The 18,688-nt window shown below is 44.7% G+C and overlaps 1 protein-coding gene across 2 annotated transcripts in view; it reads right to left on the bottom strand.

Moving 5' to 3' along the window:
* Positions 1–560: 560 nt before the first annotated feature.
* LOC147667588 (PDZ domain-containing protein GIPC1-like) overlaps positions 561–18,688 on the bottom strand; it is a 62,041-nt gene continuing 43,913 nt past the window's right edge. The window contains exons 4-7 of one of the 2 annotated variants that reach the window (XM_086948802.1): positions 17,229–17,409; positions 13,726–13,838; positions 5,573–5,654; positions 561–4,966 (exon numbers count right to left, since the gene is read on the bottom strand). In XM_086948802.1, coding sequence (XP_086804928.1) covers positions 4,815–4,966; positions 5,573–5,654; positions 13,726–13,838; positions 17,229–17,409 — 528 coding nt within the window. In that variant the 3' untranslated portion in view covers positions 561–4,814. The remainder of the gene's footprint in view (positions 4,967–5,572; positions 5,655–13,725; positions 13,839–17,228; positions 17,410–18,688) is intronic. The other variant, XM_086948801.1, reaches the window with a different exon arrangement.

Consider the following 18,688-nt stretch of genomic DNA (forward strand, 5'->3'; position numbering starts at 1 on the left):
ACCCAACCCTATTCCAACCAACTTGTAATGAGGGCATTAGCATGTTAAGCCGTAAAGTTGTAAACTGTCCTCCCAGAGCCCGTAAGAAAATAAATCACAGAACAGAGTTCCTAGTGTACACCTAAAGTACACATCCATTTAAAGTTGAGCCTTGTTGGTAGCATAATGCAGACAGTTTTTAGTCAAAGATTGCTATATGACTGTGCACGCAAATGTACTCATGTGGTAACCTACACTTGGTATGCCCCGCCACCCCTTTCCCCTGCACCACTTGGTATATGCCTCTCTACGGGTTATGACTTGTTCATTTTCTCAACCTACTATTTACACTGTTTGCTGGGGAAAGGCAGGAGCTACATTTATTTATATACCTGCTAAGATGCCAGTGAGCAAGGAGGGGCGGTTAGAGCTTGAAATCGGCCTGAATGGCACATACTGAACACCTCACGAGAACTGCTTGGAGCACACCTGGCTTACAGCATCGCAAGGAACGCACTGGTGTTAACCCAAGGCTTCTTACAATCTCTAGCAACAAGTCCCAAGCAAGAATTCAAGTTCAGTCCGAGTGGTCCAAGCACTTTATGTCAAGACATTTACATACAAAATACAAAAATATTCCCAGCAGAATACGTTCTGTATCCCTGCCCCACATCCAATGAAAACAGCATCAACATTTGAAGACACCATTACCAAAGATTCACATTAGACATGAGGACGCCTTAGTCGCCATTACCACCCCACCCCTTCATCAAAGTGAGGTTTTGAATTTTCCTTTGTATACTAGGCTGCCGCTCTGCCTCCAATCATCACTGAGCACAGAATCGTGGGAGGTTGAGGAGCGGAGAGTTTGTCCCATCATAACCACACTGGAGACTGTGGTAATCCAGTGATGCAAAGTACCTTGGGTAGGGAGTACCAGAAAAGATGTGAATTTACATGTACCAAAATATGCCAGGGTGGCACCGATATTGTGCTCAGGGGCAGGTAAACCAAGAACTGCATGCTGCTCGGATCAAAGGGATAGGGAGGATGCCTGAGACTGCTTACCACAGTAGCCTCACTGAAGCCGAATAGGATCTGTAATTAAAAACCTGTGCCCAACCAACTTCTTGAATGCCATGAAAGACTATGAGGGTATTACCCACCTGCTGTAGATTTAACAATAAAAAAGAAATACATATTGTGCAAAAAGAGCCGTTTACAAAGCAGTCTGTAGTTGCACACTTTTGGTGGGTTTTCGTTATTTTTTTTCCACAAGTCTTTTTTTGTTTGCAAGATACATGCGAGTTGAATCAGGGTATGATTAACCTGGGGCACCTGATATGGTTTAATAAAGTTGAAAAATTCAGGGGCCCATATTATACATTTTTGTGAAAGAAGGATCATTCCACATGAATTGTAACTCCTACTAGATGGGTCGGCCACGTGCAGAACCTAACGATTCTTTTTATTCGCTCTAGTTATTTTTCATGAAACCGTGTGTCTATCTGCAACAGACACCAGATACACCCAACAACAAGAAATACCCATGACGAAGGTATAGCAAACATTTTTTCAAATGGGGCCATACTTTCCTTCAGTTGGGACATTTCTATTGTGTGGTGGTCTCACTGCACCATTTTCAACATTACAAAGTTGATAAAGACTGATACGCAAATTATCAAGCCTCCATAGTGACCCTAGGCTTTAGGACAACCCCACTAGTTGTGCACTTTCTTCTTTTTCTTTCACTGGCAGTCATTCGGTGGGCTATTTTCCAAAGACCGACTCACAAAGGTAAAGTAAGGCGGTGCTAAAGGTCACATTTGGAATGGTTAGGTTTAGCTATTAGCTATCAAATGTAGGGAGATTATAAGGGAACATAAAATATATTTCAGTCTTAAAAACAGAGCGGCTTTTGCTTTCACTTTAATGCACTCAATAACAGATACATTTTCAAAATTACGAGAGCAGAGTGCCACATTGTGCTGCTCCATAGTGGACGCGGTCTTGTCTGAGCCTAACAGAACATTTACCAGTTACTGAAATGTTAATTTCATATATTTCAGGCAAGACTTTGGCTGTTCTGAGAAGACACTGCCGGGGCAAGTTCTAGAACGCTTTTGATGCCCATTAATCAAAGTCCTGGCAAGCATGAACAGCAAGTTCTGGAACCTTCTTGCTGCCTGTCAATCACTTGCCGGGTAGGCATGCAGAGCAAGTTCACATATGTTCGATGCTCCAGCGAGTCACATATCTGGGAACAATGCCAGAGCAAGATCTAGAAAGCTTAGTACCCTCAATCACAGCCCTAACACATATGCACATTAATGCCAGTAAACCGCAGCAAATCAACCTTTAACGCTTCACTGCCAGCGGGAGCTCTTCTATAAGCACCTGGATGCATAATTCTGACAGATTTTCGAACTTTCACAGAGTAATGGCTTGCTGGCTATAGGACAAGAAGGAACAAGCATGGGCAAAGCCTATAGGTGTGGTGTGAGCTGCCAGCCTTTTGGCTTCGTCAATGATTGTTTGGTCATTTTTTTGTAAAACGGCATTATTGGGAGTGCTGCTGGGTCCATGCCAATATAAAAACATTCATTAAAATCAAAAATATTTGTAGGGTCTTAAAAAGTCTACGTAGTACACAGTAGTCCCTGGCATTAATTGGAACTACTTTGTTTGCAAATGTGCTCCTTGTGAAAAAGAATGCTGTCAGTCACAGTGAAGCTAGCCAATGACTGAAGCGGGCCGATCCAATGCCACATGATGTAGCTAACAGAAAAAAATGTGAATGGCACAAGAACAGACCAATGGATGAAAAGGGATTGCTGAAAGCCCCATTAAGTATATATAGGATAGACCTATTTTTTGTAAAAGCAAAAGGACTCGGCAGCAGCAGACCTAAAAATAACGCAACGGAGCTCCTGTTTTAAATTTTCTCTATTGCGCACAGAAAACTATGCTCGGCCTAAAGTACTACATTTTAGTCACTTATGTCAAGCTCATATTTAATCACAAGTCAACCTCTCTGACATCTGTCCAAACTCCACCATCAACTATCTACATCAGCAGCCCTTACGCCAAAGCTTTCCTGTGGCTTAACCTCAGAGCCCCTTCTCCTCTCACCTGCATCAGTGTGACCTCTTGCAAACGTGTGTCCACGTCTGTCACCTTGATCACAGGCCTGCATCAAGCCCAGGAGGACATTCAGAAGGGGCTTGGGTCCTCTCTTATGTCAAGAAAAATAATGTATTGTTTTTTCATCGTTCTCAATACACAGATGGATGAGTGTATATGATCTGGTGGTATAGCCGAGAGGGGAGAAGAAGCTACAAGACCCTGAGAATTTGACTATCCGGAATGTAGAGGGGTATTGCATAAGGCTTCGATTTTGCAAGGAAGACATTGCACTGAACACAATGTAACCGCTGGCCAAAGAGATTAGGGAAAGGCCATCAGAAAACCGGACACTAGACAGCTCCCCAGGGAAGAAGTGGCTATTGGAAATTGTCTTGATGAGGAAAAGTGGCTCTGGGAACAGGAGGGCCGCTTTCACACCCTCATTCCAACTAAAAGAATAGCAACACTGTTTATTTGTGTTTATAAAATACTATTCAATTCATTAACAACATGCGTGCCCCACCGAGCATTACAAACGCTGTGGAAGAGGTCCTTTAACCTGCAGAACTTTTAACCTGCATCCCATAGTGTATCTTAAATGTAGGTTAATCTTAAACACTGACTAGTTGGAAATGACAGCTCACACGCAAATGAAAACAATGGGTTTGAGCTGGATTCTTAATGCAGGCGTCCCCATAGCATGCGTTGTAAAGATATAACATGGACTGCAATGCTGTTTATTCTTTAACATCTTGGCCCATGTGCTTTTGAATAAAGTATTAAGTTCAGCTAAAAGTTGCATTTAAAAAGCACCATGGGCATCAATATTTAGTTTTTCATGGAGCTCTATCTCTTGCATCCACCCTCTTCCTCTCTTAGGACTGCTTGCAATGTTTTATGTCACAATGGCCCAAAAACACGTTGGCAACGGGTTCTTGAAAGAAAGCGTGCTTGACTAGATTAGTCCTTCTAAAGAGCTTGGTTTTCATAAGAACATGTAGCAGAAAGAGCGGTGAAAGCCGTGCAGTGTTTCATTTGATCAAGTTGGAGTGTATTTAGTACTAGGATCAAAGCACCTACAAATGACAGCGAAAGTGCATCTAACCCCACAAACATAGTGTTCCCACCAAAACCTGCTCAAAACTCCAAGAGGAGCTAACCCAGAGTTCAGGAATGCTGGGCAGCACCAGCCTCTTGAAAGCATTGCTTTAAGGTAGTGTATCCCAAGCCCCAGTATTGCTTATAAGAATTCTCAAGAGAAGAGGCAGCCTCGGAGGTGCCCCACCTCACGCTTTGTCAGATTCAAGGTAGGTCTGCTCCCTTCCAGTCCTCTCCTGCCTCCCGCCGCGCTCCACTGCAGAGCTACATACATCCTGGAAGAAGTTTTGCCAGCCCTGGAGTGAGATATGTTCACAGATCAGGAAGGGTAGCCGTATGTCCGCAAAACTGAGCAGTCAGATCAGGGGATACCCCAACCCAGAGCTCCCAAAGTCAGTTGCTTCTCCTGACTGCCCATCAACATCGGTTTCTATCCAAGTTCCTTAGTGGTTATCAGTTTATAGCTTCTTGGTACAGAACCAAGCACCTGTGCTCTGCAGCAGTGGTGCCTACAGACTTGTTAGAACATCCAGTGTACTTCGTTCACGCCCCACAAAAGAAGGGGAGAAGGGAAGGTCAGTCTTGCTGTAGCAGCAGCTGGGGGGTACCCATTAATATCGCCCAGCTTTGGCATCGCCGATGGCACCCCAGACGTCAAACACAAACTCATCAGGGAAGGCAAAGTCCCCAAGCTTTTCATCCAGAGCTTCAGCAAACTCGTCCGGGTTGTGCTTATCCTTGCCAAGCTCCACCATGGTTGCAGCTGCGGAGAGAGAGAGAGAGAGAGAGAGAGATATCATTAGAACAGCCGATAAGCCAGGGTTTTCTATAAACCTCAATGCCCACCAACACACTTGCATACACCTGTTCTGTCCACACTAAAAATGATCATCAACAGCTCGCCCATGGTTCACCCACCTCTTTCGCAAGCACCAATTATTCCAACCACAGAAAGACACCAGTTTCAACAAGCAGCTTAGGTAAGCACGGAAAGCAGTGCCATGACAAACATCAGATCCCATTAAATACCGTGTTAATTAACCTTCTATCAGTCCAGTTGCCCAGCAAAACAAACACACCCTTGTCAAGCAAAATGAGCAGATTTGTTTTTGTAAGAAGAAAAGGGATTGCTAATTTATGAATGATGATCAAGGAGTATTTACCACAAAACTGACAATTGGGATATCTGCCGAGAGTTATACCCCATAGGGTAATGAGCATGACAAATTTACACTGAGTAGGGTAGAGCTCAATACTCCACATGGGTATTTCGAGATACGGCTTCACATGCGCTGGTAGCAGTAGAACGATTCCCTCTTGGGACACCGTGGAAACAAGTGTTTGAAATGAAGAATGCAAGCACACTTACCCAGTTCGCAGTCGCGAATGCCCATATAACTTTCAAGCAGGTCATCCACCTTTTCAATGGCCTTCTCCTCAAACGCAGATGGCTGGAAAAGAGACAAAGTTTTCTTTTTTAGAACTAGGTGCACTGATCTGAGAAAAAGGAACTTACTTGTTAAGCTAGTTTCCTAATGACAGGATCTCCTACATAGTCACAGGCATACCACTCTACAGCAGAACTTTCCCTTCAAAATGCAGTCTTAGTGTCTGCAACAGTTCTGGCATGAGGTTCAAGCCACCCATTTTTTTTTGGTACCAGCAAATGAACCCCACATTTTGAGAAGTAAATGGTGGGGGTGACGTACATGAATCTACAGGACAAAAGACTGAGGAAAGAAATGTAGCTTGGCACATTTATGTCCAGCACGGCACCCTCCATAGATCTGCCTGGCTGAAATCTAGTTACAGGTAATAAACACTTCTCAGACGAGGATTTCATAGGGATGAAAAACTGTAGCATCCCTACAAGTGATGTAAACGCAAGGGGAAAGTGACCCTAAGCCAATACAAATAAATTCCCAGACGCCGATGTGAAATCAAAATTATCAAAATCATGAATAGGTTTAAGAGGGGCCAAGGGACTAAAAAAATATATAGAAAAATCACAAATTAGTTAAATGGTGCCTAATATATAGCATACACGTAAACTAGTGCCACAGTTCCACTTAAATTCTGCGTATGTTTTCTATTAGGTGGATATCAGGAATCCAGTCCTGCGTTTGACATCCCTTGGTTAAACACAGAAGCAAAAGAGGCCACATTCTTATGTCGGGAAGAAGCTCAAAAACCTTTGTTAAAGCCATTTATCTTCTGCCAAAAGGATGTTTTTGTTTGCAGATTTTGCTGATGTAGAACGGTTTCTTTCCCATCGATTCGTCAAGTATTGTTTGCTCTTTCAGGAGACATCGAGATCTGAGAGAAATCATTGGGACTGCCAATGCCAGAAGAAACTATTACTATGTAGAGGACCTTCGATAAAAAAGACAAGCCTTGTATTTGTACACGAAAAGGAAGAAAGAAGCAGATGGGCTAGAGGAAAGTATCATATCTGGTTGCAATAAGGCATTGTTGGAAAACTTAAGCAGTACAAGGCTGGAGGCACTGGCACACACCTCAGGATACTTTGTAGTGTCAGATGAATGTCTAATTCTGTGCGCCACTGTGGAGTGCACCGGGCTGGGGAGTGGCTGTTCAGATAAGTAGTAATAATATAAGCTAGAACTCCTATCAGATCAGATCTGTTCAGTGTTCATAACCACTAAATCCATTTACAGGTTTTTCAAAATATTTTTGAGGACAGCCCCTCTGTGGCATCATGCTGAGTCTCTCAGTCCTGGGCTTCTTCTTTGAGGGCTTTCCAAGGGTTGGTTTATGGTGAGAAAGGGATCAGCATTCGTTTTTTCTGTTTTCATGGGGAAAGTGGGAGAGAGTCTACCCGGAGCAATGCCAGGGTTGGCTAACTGCGCACCGTATGGAAGCCATGGCCAAACCAGGGCTTCTGGCTCAATAGGAAAGTCATCCTTTTTATGACAAACAAGTGGCGTTTTCCATACATAGGAGCGCCATCTACTGATAAAGTAGAGGCAACCGTTTAGAATTGCCTTCACCTAGAGCTGACCCTAACAGGTCTGCTCTGCTGCTGTAGACTACTTCAAAAGATACATGTTTTATTCCCAAATATATAGCCAGCTGAACAGCAAAGTGGCAGGAGAACACTGAGTATTCCTCACTTTGCGTCTCGGGAATACAGTAGGCAAGGTAATCCGGTTCATCTAAATCTTCATATTCATGCGGTAAAACAGCACTGCTCAAAGCTAATGAACAATCAGTGAAAAGGGAAGCAAGAGGGGTGGATTAGTTGAAAATGCCACCATAAAAAGCAAGGCAATGTTCCCTCTAATTTTTTTACTCCGTGAGTGGCAATGAAGGGCCTCTGCGAACTGCAACCATGGTTATATGCGATAAAGACTAGTGAAAATACTCTAGGGAAGTGAGCACGGTGCACGAGCTTCTAAAATTACTGGAGTTTACTCCGATGTCTGTTTGTGTGAAAATAAATGCAAAAGGGTTTATTTATCAATATGTGATCGTCATTTTAAGGCAAAGGATTTAATGTAATTGCCCTGTAAAACAAAAGGGTCATATCACCACCTTGTACTTTATACTCACCTTTGCCAAAATGCCAAAGCACGATTTGAGCCCTAAAAAACGGTCTTATCAACCTAATTTAATGTTTTCATGAATGTGTTTAACTGCAAGTTACCTCTGTTTATGCAGACTGTGATAGGAAGAAATACAAAATGTAAACAGGGAGCCTCGTACACAAAATATAAACAAATCCAAATTACAAAAAGCTAAAAAAAGCATTCTGAACTCGTGTGTTTTACTGGTAATTCAATAAAATATTTTAATAAAGGATGCATGCTGGGAATTCTATTCCCACTTACAATCACCAGGCCAAACTAAAACTGCCAGAATGCAAAGTGTAGTTTGGCAAGAAGTGTTGCTCATGAGGTGTCCTTTTCCATGCTCACTGGCATTTAGAGGTTTTTGCCAGGTCTAGTTCTACCCATTTAACAGGCTGCAATTTACTGATGTAAATGGCAAATTAAAATGGCAAATTAAAAAAAAAAATCGAGCCCCAAATGCCCCATCCCTTGCCTAGACTTCAACTATGGTGATTGGACAGGAGAAATCCAGCTGTGTCAGAGGGAGTAAAACCAGCCCGAAGTGTCACCATGTTTAAGTGGGCTTCTGCCTTTGACAAAAGTGTTACAGGAGCCCCTCAGAGCTTGGCAGGTAGTAAACCACTGCCTTTTTTTACTGTTCATCGGGCAAGTTGTACTAACGATTGCAATGGGTCCATTGTGATTAGCTCAAGCAGAGTTGCAGTGGATTATTACTACTGTTGCTCCATGTCTTGACAGTTCAGTTCTTTAAAGCACATACCAAAGGTACCGACCTGTAGCAGGCCATACGACTGAATGCTGGCTTTGCCATTTATAGATCTTAAAAATTACTACAACAGTCCAGAGACACACAGTGAAAAAGAAATGAGCTTGAACATAGCACACATGGCTGTATTTAGAGGGTGCAAATTAGGTAACCATGATGTACATCATGGGTTGCATTTCAGTGTTTCGCTTCCAATGCATGTACTTTAAAGCATACCAGTATGGTGTTAATCTGCTATCAATGTTGGAAGGGTGAGGCAAAGTATTTGCTCTGCCACGTTTTTCCAGCTCTGCGAGACCGGAGTGAGTGCTGCTAGCACTACAGGCAGCTGTTCTCCGCCTGCGCATGACCCATACATGCCAAAAGACCCCATTCAGGTGGTAGAAACCATTTGTTAAGCCAAAAATGCCTTTATTTTTGCTGTCTATTACATGAAATTGCCTCTGCTTCAATACAAGACATTGGGGAAAAGAAATTCGCCCGGACTTTCTTTTCTCAAAATCTCACACTTTCCTGTTCTAAAACATTGGCAGGCATGATGACCTATTTTGTCGTACTGGATGTTTCACTGCTTATTTCTTTAAGTGGAGGAACGTCTCTGCGACACTCCGGTGGTCAGAGGGAAAATATGTGTGGCAAATTCTTTTTAGACACTAGCATATCTTGAAATTTCTACTGTGATCTCATCAAAAATCAAATGTTTTCATTCTTTGTGCCTTAAATTTGTGATAAATTATAGAATGTGACATAGGTGCGCATAGTGTGGGTGCAAGGATTTAACAACAACAAGCATTGGAAATGCAATAGGTCTCGCATTAGGAAAGTTTGAGCTATTGGTATTGTAAATGACACTTTTTTTTATTTATGTGTTGGTTTTGAAAGTAGCAAAATTAATAGCTTTGTCAGTTACAATGTCAATAGTTTTAACTTTTGCAAAGGTGACACCTATAGCATTTGTAATGCAATGTGTGTTGTATTTACGTGACTTAGATGTATTGATATTACAAATAACAATGGCTTTTAATTTTGTAAATAATTAATACTTAAATAAAAGTTATTGTAATTTATAATGGCAATAGCTTAAACGTTTGTAAATAACTTTTGTGAAGATTATGTTCAGTGTATTTTATTGTGACGACAATCCAAGAACATTGCATTTGCACCTACACACACACACAGAGCCACACACATGTAGATGTGGTGGTGGTGGATCTGGGGGATATGGTGGTGGTGGATGTGGTGGTGGAGGTGGTCGATGTGGTGGTGGTGGTCGATGTGGTGGTGGATGCGGTGGTGGTGGTGGTGGTGGTGGTGGAGGTGGTCGATGTGGTGGTGATGTGGTGGATGTGGTGGTGATGTGGTGGATGTGGTGGTTGTGGATGTGGTGAAAGTGGTGGTGGAAGTGATGGTGGTGGGTGTGGTGGATGTGGTGGTGGTGGATGTGGTGGTGCTGGATGAGGTGGTGGATGAGGTGGTGGTGGAGGTGGTGGTGGAGGTGGAGGTGGTGGTGGAGGTGGTGGTGGATGTGGTGGTGGATGTGGTGGTGGTGTATGCAGTGATGGATGTGGTGGTGGTGGTGGATGTGGTGGTGGTGGTGGATGTGGTGGTGGTGGTGGATGTGGTGGTGGTGGTGGATGTGGTGGTTGTGGATGTGGTGAAAGTGGTGGTGGATGTGGTGGTGGATGTGGTGGTGGATGTGGTGGTGGAAGTGATGGTGGTGGGTCTGGTGGATGTGGTGGTGGTGGATGTGGTGGTGGTGGATGCGGTGCTGGATGAGGTGGTGGATGAGGTGGTGGATGAGGTGGTGGATGAGGTGGTGGATGAGGTGGTGGATGGGGTGGTGGATGGGGTGGTGGATGGGGTGGTGGTGGATGCGGTGATGGATGTGGTGGTGGTGGATGTGGTGGTGGGGGTGGTGGATGTGGTGGTGGTGGATGTGGTGGTGGTGGTGGTGGATGTGGTGGTGGTGGTGGAAGTGGTGGATGTGGTGGTGGATGTGGTGGTGGATGTGGTGGTGGATGTGGTGGTGGATGTGGGGGTGGATGTGGGGGTGGATGTGGGGGTGGTGGTGGATGTGGTGGTGGTGGATGTGGCGGTGGTGGTGGATGTGGCGGTGGATGTGGTGGATGTGGTGGTGGATGTGGATGTGGTGGTGGATGTGGTGGTGGATGTGATGGTGGATGTGGTGTTGATGGTGGATGTGGTGGTGGATGCGGTGGTGGATGCGGTGGTGGATGCGGTGGATGCGGTGGTGGTGGATGTGGTGATGGTGGATGTGGTGGTGGTGGTGGATGCGGTGGTGGTGGTGGATGCGGTGGTGGTGGTGGTGGTGGTGGTGGTGGATGCGGTGGTGGTGGATGTGGTGGTGGTGGATGTGGTGGTGGTGGATGATGTGGACTCTTCTCACTGTGGTAAGTGTAATGCCGATAGTTAAACAGCGCGCAGGCTCCTGCAATTATTGTTGAGCACATTTGGCCCACACCTGAATTGCTTACTTTTTCCTCATAAGCAAAAATATCATGCAGTGCTGTCCCTCTCCCGCTCAGACGCTGGAATTCCTAGATTGTATATTTTGTTTGAAGTTGATAGCCGTCTGAGCTAATAGCAAGCCTCAGAGCAAGATCGGACAGACTCCCAGCAGGATTCAAAGAAGGGCATGGAGAACCCCAGCAGGCAACTAAGGTTATTCGAAAGGGGCTAAGAGACGTTTTATGGGTCGCTGCATCAGCACTTCTACTTGGAAGCATGCCAACAGAAGGTTTGTTGGGAACATTGTGCGCAAAAGTGGATTAAATGTCCAAGGTCAGGGGTGACCAGAACTAAAAACAGTGTTAAAACCCTCACTGAGGAAATCGGACAAGCTAAAGCTGTCTCGAAATGCAAAGTGCAACAACAACGTTCCCATAAATGTGAGGTCTGCTGCTATTCTCACATTTAGATCTACAAGGGGCTTAAAAATCAGGTACACTTAATTCAGTTCCCAAATGAAGAGCAGCAGATCAAAATAATCATTTAACCAAATTGCTTTCCTTGGCAGCATTAAACTAGGGAAGCAGTTATAAACGACATAAAGTTAAAATAAGTAACGGTTGTTAGCTTTATTATAATCGATCGGATCATTATTATGCATATATCTATGAGGGACAGAGCGAAACAAGGAGAAACACGAGAGACGGCCTGTGGCCGTCAAAGTGAAAGTACGGCCGGCTGAGGGCATTGCTGTGGGGAGGGGGAGGAGAAATGCGACACGGCGGGCAGGGGAGGGGGCGGAGCGGGGAGAGCGGCATGAGGGTGTGAAGCAGCAGGGGAGGAGTGCTGCTGACGATTGACTAACGATTTGATGATGTGCACGCGCATTTTAGGTCAATGCGCTTGCGCATTGACCTAAAAGCGCACGGGCACAGCATCAAATCGTCAGTCAATCGCCAGTCTAGGTAAAGCTTATTTAAGCCCCTATATATCTTCGCTCCCGCTCAATGCGCATGCGCATTGAGATAGGTCGCTCGACCTAAAAAAAAAAAGTGTGCATAGCCTGCCCTACAAGAAAGTGGTCTACTACCTACACTTTGCACATGCAGTCACACTGACAGTGGCCTTGGAACAGAGCACATGCCTTTCACCGGTTTAAATACATGCATCAAAAGACAAGCCAGCTAAAGAGATTAACAATAACTCAGCTTTCAGTTCTCATTGGGAAGAGATTAATATTTTAATGGCGAGTAATTGAGGAGGCGGGTTGCATTTTACTGATTACAAAAGGTCAATACATGTTGGTGAATAAAGTAAAGGAGAGATGTATTTAGGTATGCTGGTTGGGACGATCAGCAGTGATGTGCGCAACAGGTGTCACTTGGATCATTTTTATTTTTTTAACTGCTCTCATTTAACCTCTGCACAAGCTAAATCTTGTCAGAACTAAAATGCTTCAGGCTGAACTCCAAGAAAAAAAATATATTCTTTGAAAGGCCGCTCCTCTTTTGAACGAGCGGCTGATTAGATCTCCATCTCTCTTTTGTTGCAGGCTATTGTGCGCATTTATGGAGAGAAACTGGGCGCTGGTGCAAGGTAGACTGCTCCCGCGCAGCCTAGAGGGAATATAGGTCCTGGGTGAGGAAAACGAATCTGCCCAAATTCCGAGGAAAACCATGAATGTGGATAAAGTTTCTGCAAGGGTGGCAGAGTGGGCTAAAGAACGGTGATGGATTAAACCCAGATCTTTTGACTGGGTGTGAGTGTTTTATTGATTCAGATGCTCCGTCCAACACCACCCCCTTTTGTACCGCATATGTAAGTACAGCACATACAAAAGCACACACCTCTACAAACAGCTAAGTTTTAGGGAGCATCTAGAGTTGGCACAAACAGGACAACCAATGTGGCAAGAGAGGAGGTGCCTTCCTAAACCCTCGGATGTCAGCAGGCTATAGTCCCACTGTTTCCACACCCCATTATGGGACTCCATCAAAGGTGATAAGCAACAAAACTACTACCAGAACACGGCTGCGTGGTCTTGTGTTGATAGTGAGAGGCCTGTGCGTTCAACATGAAAATATTGTATTTGCATATGGCTCTGATCTTGCAAGGTAGGCATTTGCACTGAGCGCAATGTAAAAGAGGTCTGTGTAAAACAGAAGAGTGTGTGTTTGTAGATGTATGTGTGATGAGACACTTTAAACTGACAGCCAAAACCACTTACTGTGAACACCTGCACCATTTCTAATGCAAGAACAAAAAGACCTGAAGACCAAGTACAGTATGTGAATGCAGCAGGGAGGGCAATGGGTAGCCTGGAGGGACTTGCTGGTTTCTTTCGGCTTCATACCTAGCTGGCTCGGCTTCAAAACACAGATTTGTTTTTCTAAACTTCCAAACTAATAAGATTTCTTTTAAAACATTGCGCCTGCTCCTGCAGGTGTAGTCTGCAAGGCTTTTATTGAGTTTTTTATTTATTTTTTATCTCGAAGCATATGTCTAATGGTAAAAAAACGAGAAGTGATGGAGAAAGAAAAATGCAGATTGCAAGGTCATTCCGTTGCTTATAATATTGTTATTATCAGGTCTCTGACATTTGACAACTACATCTAAAAAAGCGTTTAACAAATGTTACATTTACATTGTATATACACATGTATTCTCTATCTACAAGCATTTTGTGCATCTTACCACTTCCTCCACGGTGGCAGGGCCTTTCGATCGTAGCCGCAGGGTTCCGCGCCCAGTGCCAATCTGTGGGTTAGAGCTGACTTTGGCTCCCCCAGATCTCTGGCCAATCATGTCTGAAATTGTAAGTGTGAGAGGTATCAGCGAGAACAACCACAAAAAGCTAAACTTGTAATCCAGCAGAAAATACAACTTACTACAGGCTCTCGAGACCGCTTGGCCCCTCCCATATGCCATAAATGGCCCTTTCACAAACGCCTAAATGCAGACCGGCTTTGGCCTATTGGCAAACCCCAACACTGCAAACTGAAAAAGTTCTCTCAAATGCTACTGCTGACACCCGTGACTAACAGCAACTCTTACACACCAGGCCGCACCCACTAAGTCAACTCGTTGGACTGGCTCACTGCCTCCCATGTGCTGGTTCTCCTCCCCCGCCCGTTCAGCAAACATGCAACTATCTTGTATCTCGTGCATGGAGCACATTCAGCACGTCACAGCCCAGGGCAGCAGCAGGAAGCCCGGCCCATTAAATAGAGGCCTAGTCAGGCGCTGAGGGGAATCCGTCGGGCAGGTCGGGCGGGAACCCCGCCCTTCCGCCGTGAAGGTGCACCGGGCGCGACCTGTGCCGGCTCGCTGCTCCAGGAAGCAAGCCAGGGAGGGAAGGAAACAGGAGGCAGGAGAGAGTGAGGCAGGCAGGCTGCCAGAGAACACAGCGTGGAAGGAAAGGGGAGAAAGTCCATCGCTACAGACTACATGGAAACCAAGGCAGAGGGAGGAGGCAAGAGAAACGAGAAGGAATGTGGAGGAACCACGCACAGAACAGGTGGAGCAGAGAGCACGAGCAGGGAAGCCTCGAGAAGGGACTGGAGAAAAGTAGAACAAAAAGGAAGCGACAAATAATGTGTGAAATGTATTTATGTACTTGATGTACACCATCTTGCGATCGTCTTCAATCCTCAAGGCAATTTACAGTGCTCTATTGCTTCCTAGTTAAGTTTGCGCCATATAAATAACGATAGATACAAACTAACACAGACACAAAAGCACTAGAAACAAGGCGCAGCCTAAAAAGAGATGCAGGGAAACCAGTCAGAAAAAAAGCACAACTCCAGGCACACACTACGAGACAGAGAACCGACAGATGAAAGGGACAAGTACACAAAAGCATAGGAAGGAGATGTGGGAGAGAGAAGAAATAGGAGCTGGGTGGCAGGGGACTAAAGAAAAACTACAAAAGGACTGCGAAGAAACAAGATGCACTCCTCAACATGGGAAGGTCAACTGAGAGGTAGATGTAGAGTAGTGTGAAGAATGAGGGACTAGGAACCATGGGCCAGATGTAGAACACTATTTTAAATGTTCAAACAGGTTTGTGACCCGTTTGCGCATGCAAAATCTATTAGATCCATGTAAATCCCTATTTAGCGAGTCGCAATTTTTTTGCGACTCGCTAAATAGGAATAGCAAGTTGCTATTAGGAAGGGTCGTTCCAAGGGCGTCCCTCCTAATAGCGAGTCAAAGGCCTATGTAAGTTTGTTTTGCAACCGCAATTTAAAAGCAGTCCCAGACATGGAGGTCTACTGAGCCCAGCAGGCCACCATCCCTGGGAGTGCCAGCCATTCCCAATGGGGTCGCAATTTGCGAGTGCCGCATGAATATTGATTAGGCATGCAATTTGCGGCACCATTGGGAACCGCAAAGTGTCTCTGACACTGTTGTACATGGCATATAGCAACTCGCAAATTGCGACTCACAATTGAGAAAAATTTGCGAGTCGCTAAATGCCATGGTCGTACATCTGGCCCCAAGTGGTAAAGACACTACAGACCAGATGGAAATGAAAGAAGAGGGATGGGCCAAGTAGAAGCACTGCTTCTCCTAAGGTCATCGCTCACTGACTAACTTTTTTGTTATGCCCCCCCATCCCCTGTCACTAGTCCTGCCCCACTGTCTTTGCTTCCTACTCAACCAGCCTCCGTCTCCAGTCCCCTCAGCAGGCCCAACCTCTTCTGCCCATACACTTTCGTTTTTATACTACTTCTTTTGTCCACTTCTCCAACTCCTTCTTACCTCCTTCACATTAAACCCCATCGGAAATTAGAGCCGGCCAAAACATAATTCACCTTGCTTTGTGGCTGCTATACTACCTCCTTGAGCCCCAAGCTATTCTGAGATGGCTCAGGCTTCATTTAGTGCAGACAGGTGGCCTTGCACATAGTGCCTTAAAAGTACGGCCGGCCTACATTTTCCATCAAATTTAGGGGGCTATCCCTCAACATGAGACTGATGTCTGCCCCTCACCTCCCCCCACACTCTAATCTTTTTATTATAACAGCTGTTAGATCTGCATTAGATTTACTCAGTGAAAATGACTGTTTATCTCGATATGTAAGTTTAGGCTTTCAGTCCCACTCAATGTGCCGAGTAAAAAGTAATGTGTTGAGTATCAAAGGGGTAACCCACAAAAAACTACCCGACCTGGGTCAGTATTGCAGTACATTAACACCTTGGCTGCTAGGCGTTTTCCCCTCCTGTGCTGACTTTTGATTATTCTGGTTGTTTCATGACGAGCTCAGCTCGTCATCAGCACAGCTCAACTGTGCATCATGACGAGCTGCGCTCGTCATGAGCATCGAAAGGGTTAAGTGATTGCAGTAGCAACTTTTGTAGCAAAAAAAATATAGCATTCACCATTCGTGCTATTCTTTTGATGCATACATACAATTTAATTCCTGGATCATAAACATCCAATGCGATTTTTAGTCAAAGCATTAGTTATTGGAAACACAGTTCCTTAAGCATATAACAGTGCAATATCTATTTACAGTGCTCTTGGTGTAGAGAGAAAAGGGAGGGTTGGGAGGCAGGTTATCTACACCAAGAGCACTGTAAATAGGTATCGCACTGTTATATGCTTAAGCAACTGTGTTGCCAATAACTAATGTTTTGACTAAAAATAGCATTGGATGTTTATGATCCAGGAATTAAATTCGATTTATGCTTCAAAAGACTAGCAAGAGTGAGATAATGCTATATTATTTCCTTTTCGGTACAGGAGTTGCTGCAGCGACCATTTACTTAAACTACTGAAGTAAAAAGTAAGGCAGCACGGTGATTGAAAAGGGGCGACAACCAAAAAAAAACATGGCAAAAGGTTAGCGTATGGCAGAAGCAACTGAAAAAAGAAGAAAGAGGCAAATGAAGCAACAAGAGGCGGCGCAGAAACCAAACAGGGTTGTAGCATTCAGAACTAGTGCGCGCGCGCGCGCGCGCACACACACACACACACACACACACACACACACACACACACACACACACACACCACCACACACACACACACACACACACGAATAAGCAGACTGAACATGACTGGGTCAGAAGAGAATGCTGACAGCGGGAGGCAAGCTGCAGAAAAACTTGTGGTCGGAGGAAGGTATGTACAGGGACCTAACCCAATGTCCTCTAGCACATGAATAAGGTATATCCTGCCCAGCACTCACCAAACGCCTTAAGAGGCTCAATCAGCTTCAAGGTAAATGTGCGCCCCCTGGGTAGGTCCTTCAGCATCTTCGCCACCTCATAGTGCCGGTAGCCAATAAGGCTCTCCCCATTAATGGACTCAATCATGTCGCCGATGTTGATCAGCTGCATTCGATCGATGGTGCTGCCCTCCTTGATCCTCTGGTGGGTAAATGGTCGAGAGATAGTCATGGTTAGATAAATGTTTCCTAATGTGGAACTGTGGGCTGTTTAGACCACATGCTGGGCTACAGGGCTGAGCAACAAAGACTTCATCCTGCACTAAAATGGGAGTATGTTTTAGCGAGGTGACCATACCACTAGTGGGAAAGGTTATAGCAATGATATTGTTCATTAAACCTAAGTTTGCAGACTAGTGATCATGGAGGAGAGGCTCCAAAACCAGACACATAGTTATCAATGTTACTGGGAATACATAACAAAACATGTGGCTTCTTTTAAGGTCTGGTTTAATAGTGCAGCGGTAGCAAGATATTATTCAATCACCAGAAAAAAAGCTTTAAGGTCCAGGATTGAGACAGGCACTTAGCTCCACCCCCATGTTGATCATCCCCTATACAAGCTTTTGAATGGGCCGACAGCGTGTGCTTCCGCTGAAAAAGAACACTTGTATTGTGTTTTGGTAAAGCGTATGCTCCATTCAGTGGGCCCTGTGTTAGAACAACAAGGTAACAGTAAAGGCAATAGACCTCATAACTTCACCGGGAAAATCAATGTCAGAAGCCATACATCTGATCGGTTTATTATGAAATGTTGTGACAAAGGAGGACGGCTTGACTTGCTTACTGTGAAAAGCATATGTTAAAGCCAATAGGCTTTTAAGAATTGATTGTTATTACACTGTGTTAAAGCAAGCAGACAGGTATTTTGATAGCTGGAAGCTCACAGATTGCTGTAACAGGCAAGGGTTTGGTGTTGTTAGACCCTCTGACAAACGCTTTGTGCAGAAGCCTATGCATGGTGCAATGGGTCACCCCACTTCAGAAATTGCCTTTACTGCCCTGTTAGTGATTGCATTTCATCTGAAAAGGAGCGTGCTTCAATGCCAGAGCTAGTAGGCCAGTCCTTAGTATTCTTCCATTTTCTCCTATTTTGGCTCTCTTTCATGTCTTTCTTTCTCCCTTTTTATATTTCTTTTCTTTGTTGTGAGTGCCCAGCAGCTTCCCAGGCTTTGTTATTGCCTCATTGCTTGCTGGCGATTTTATCTGCAGTGTACCGCATGTAGTAAGTAAGGCCCTGCGTCTAAACCAAATGCTTGTTGGGTTTGGGTGAAGCGCTAAATTGAATTAAGAGCGAGTGGGTAGATGGATGAATCGAATGCAAGAATGAGTAAGAGAGAGAGCACATATTATGAGCTTTGGAATGTCTAAATTCTGTAGTGACCTAAGAAGTATTTTCACTTATAAGCCAGACCTACTGG

The sequence above is a fragment of the Lissotriton vulgaris genome, unplaced genomic scaffold (assembly GCF_964263255.1).
Source record: "Lissotriton vulgaris unplaced genomic scaffold, aLisVul1.2 SCAFFOLD_823, whole genome shotgun sequence".
Classification (NCBI taxonomy): domain Eukaryota; kingdom Metazoa; phylum Chordata; class Amphibia; order Caudata; family Salamandridae; genus Lissotriton; species Lissotriton vulgaris.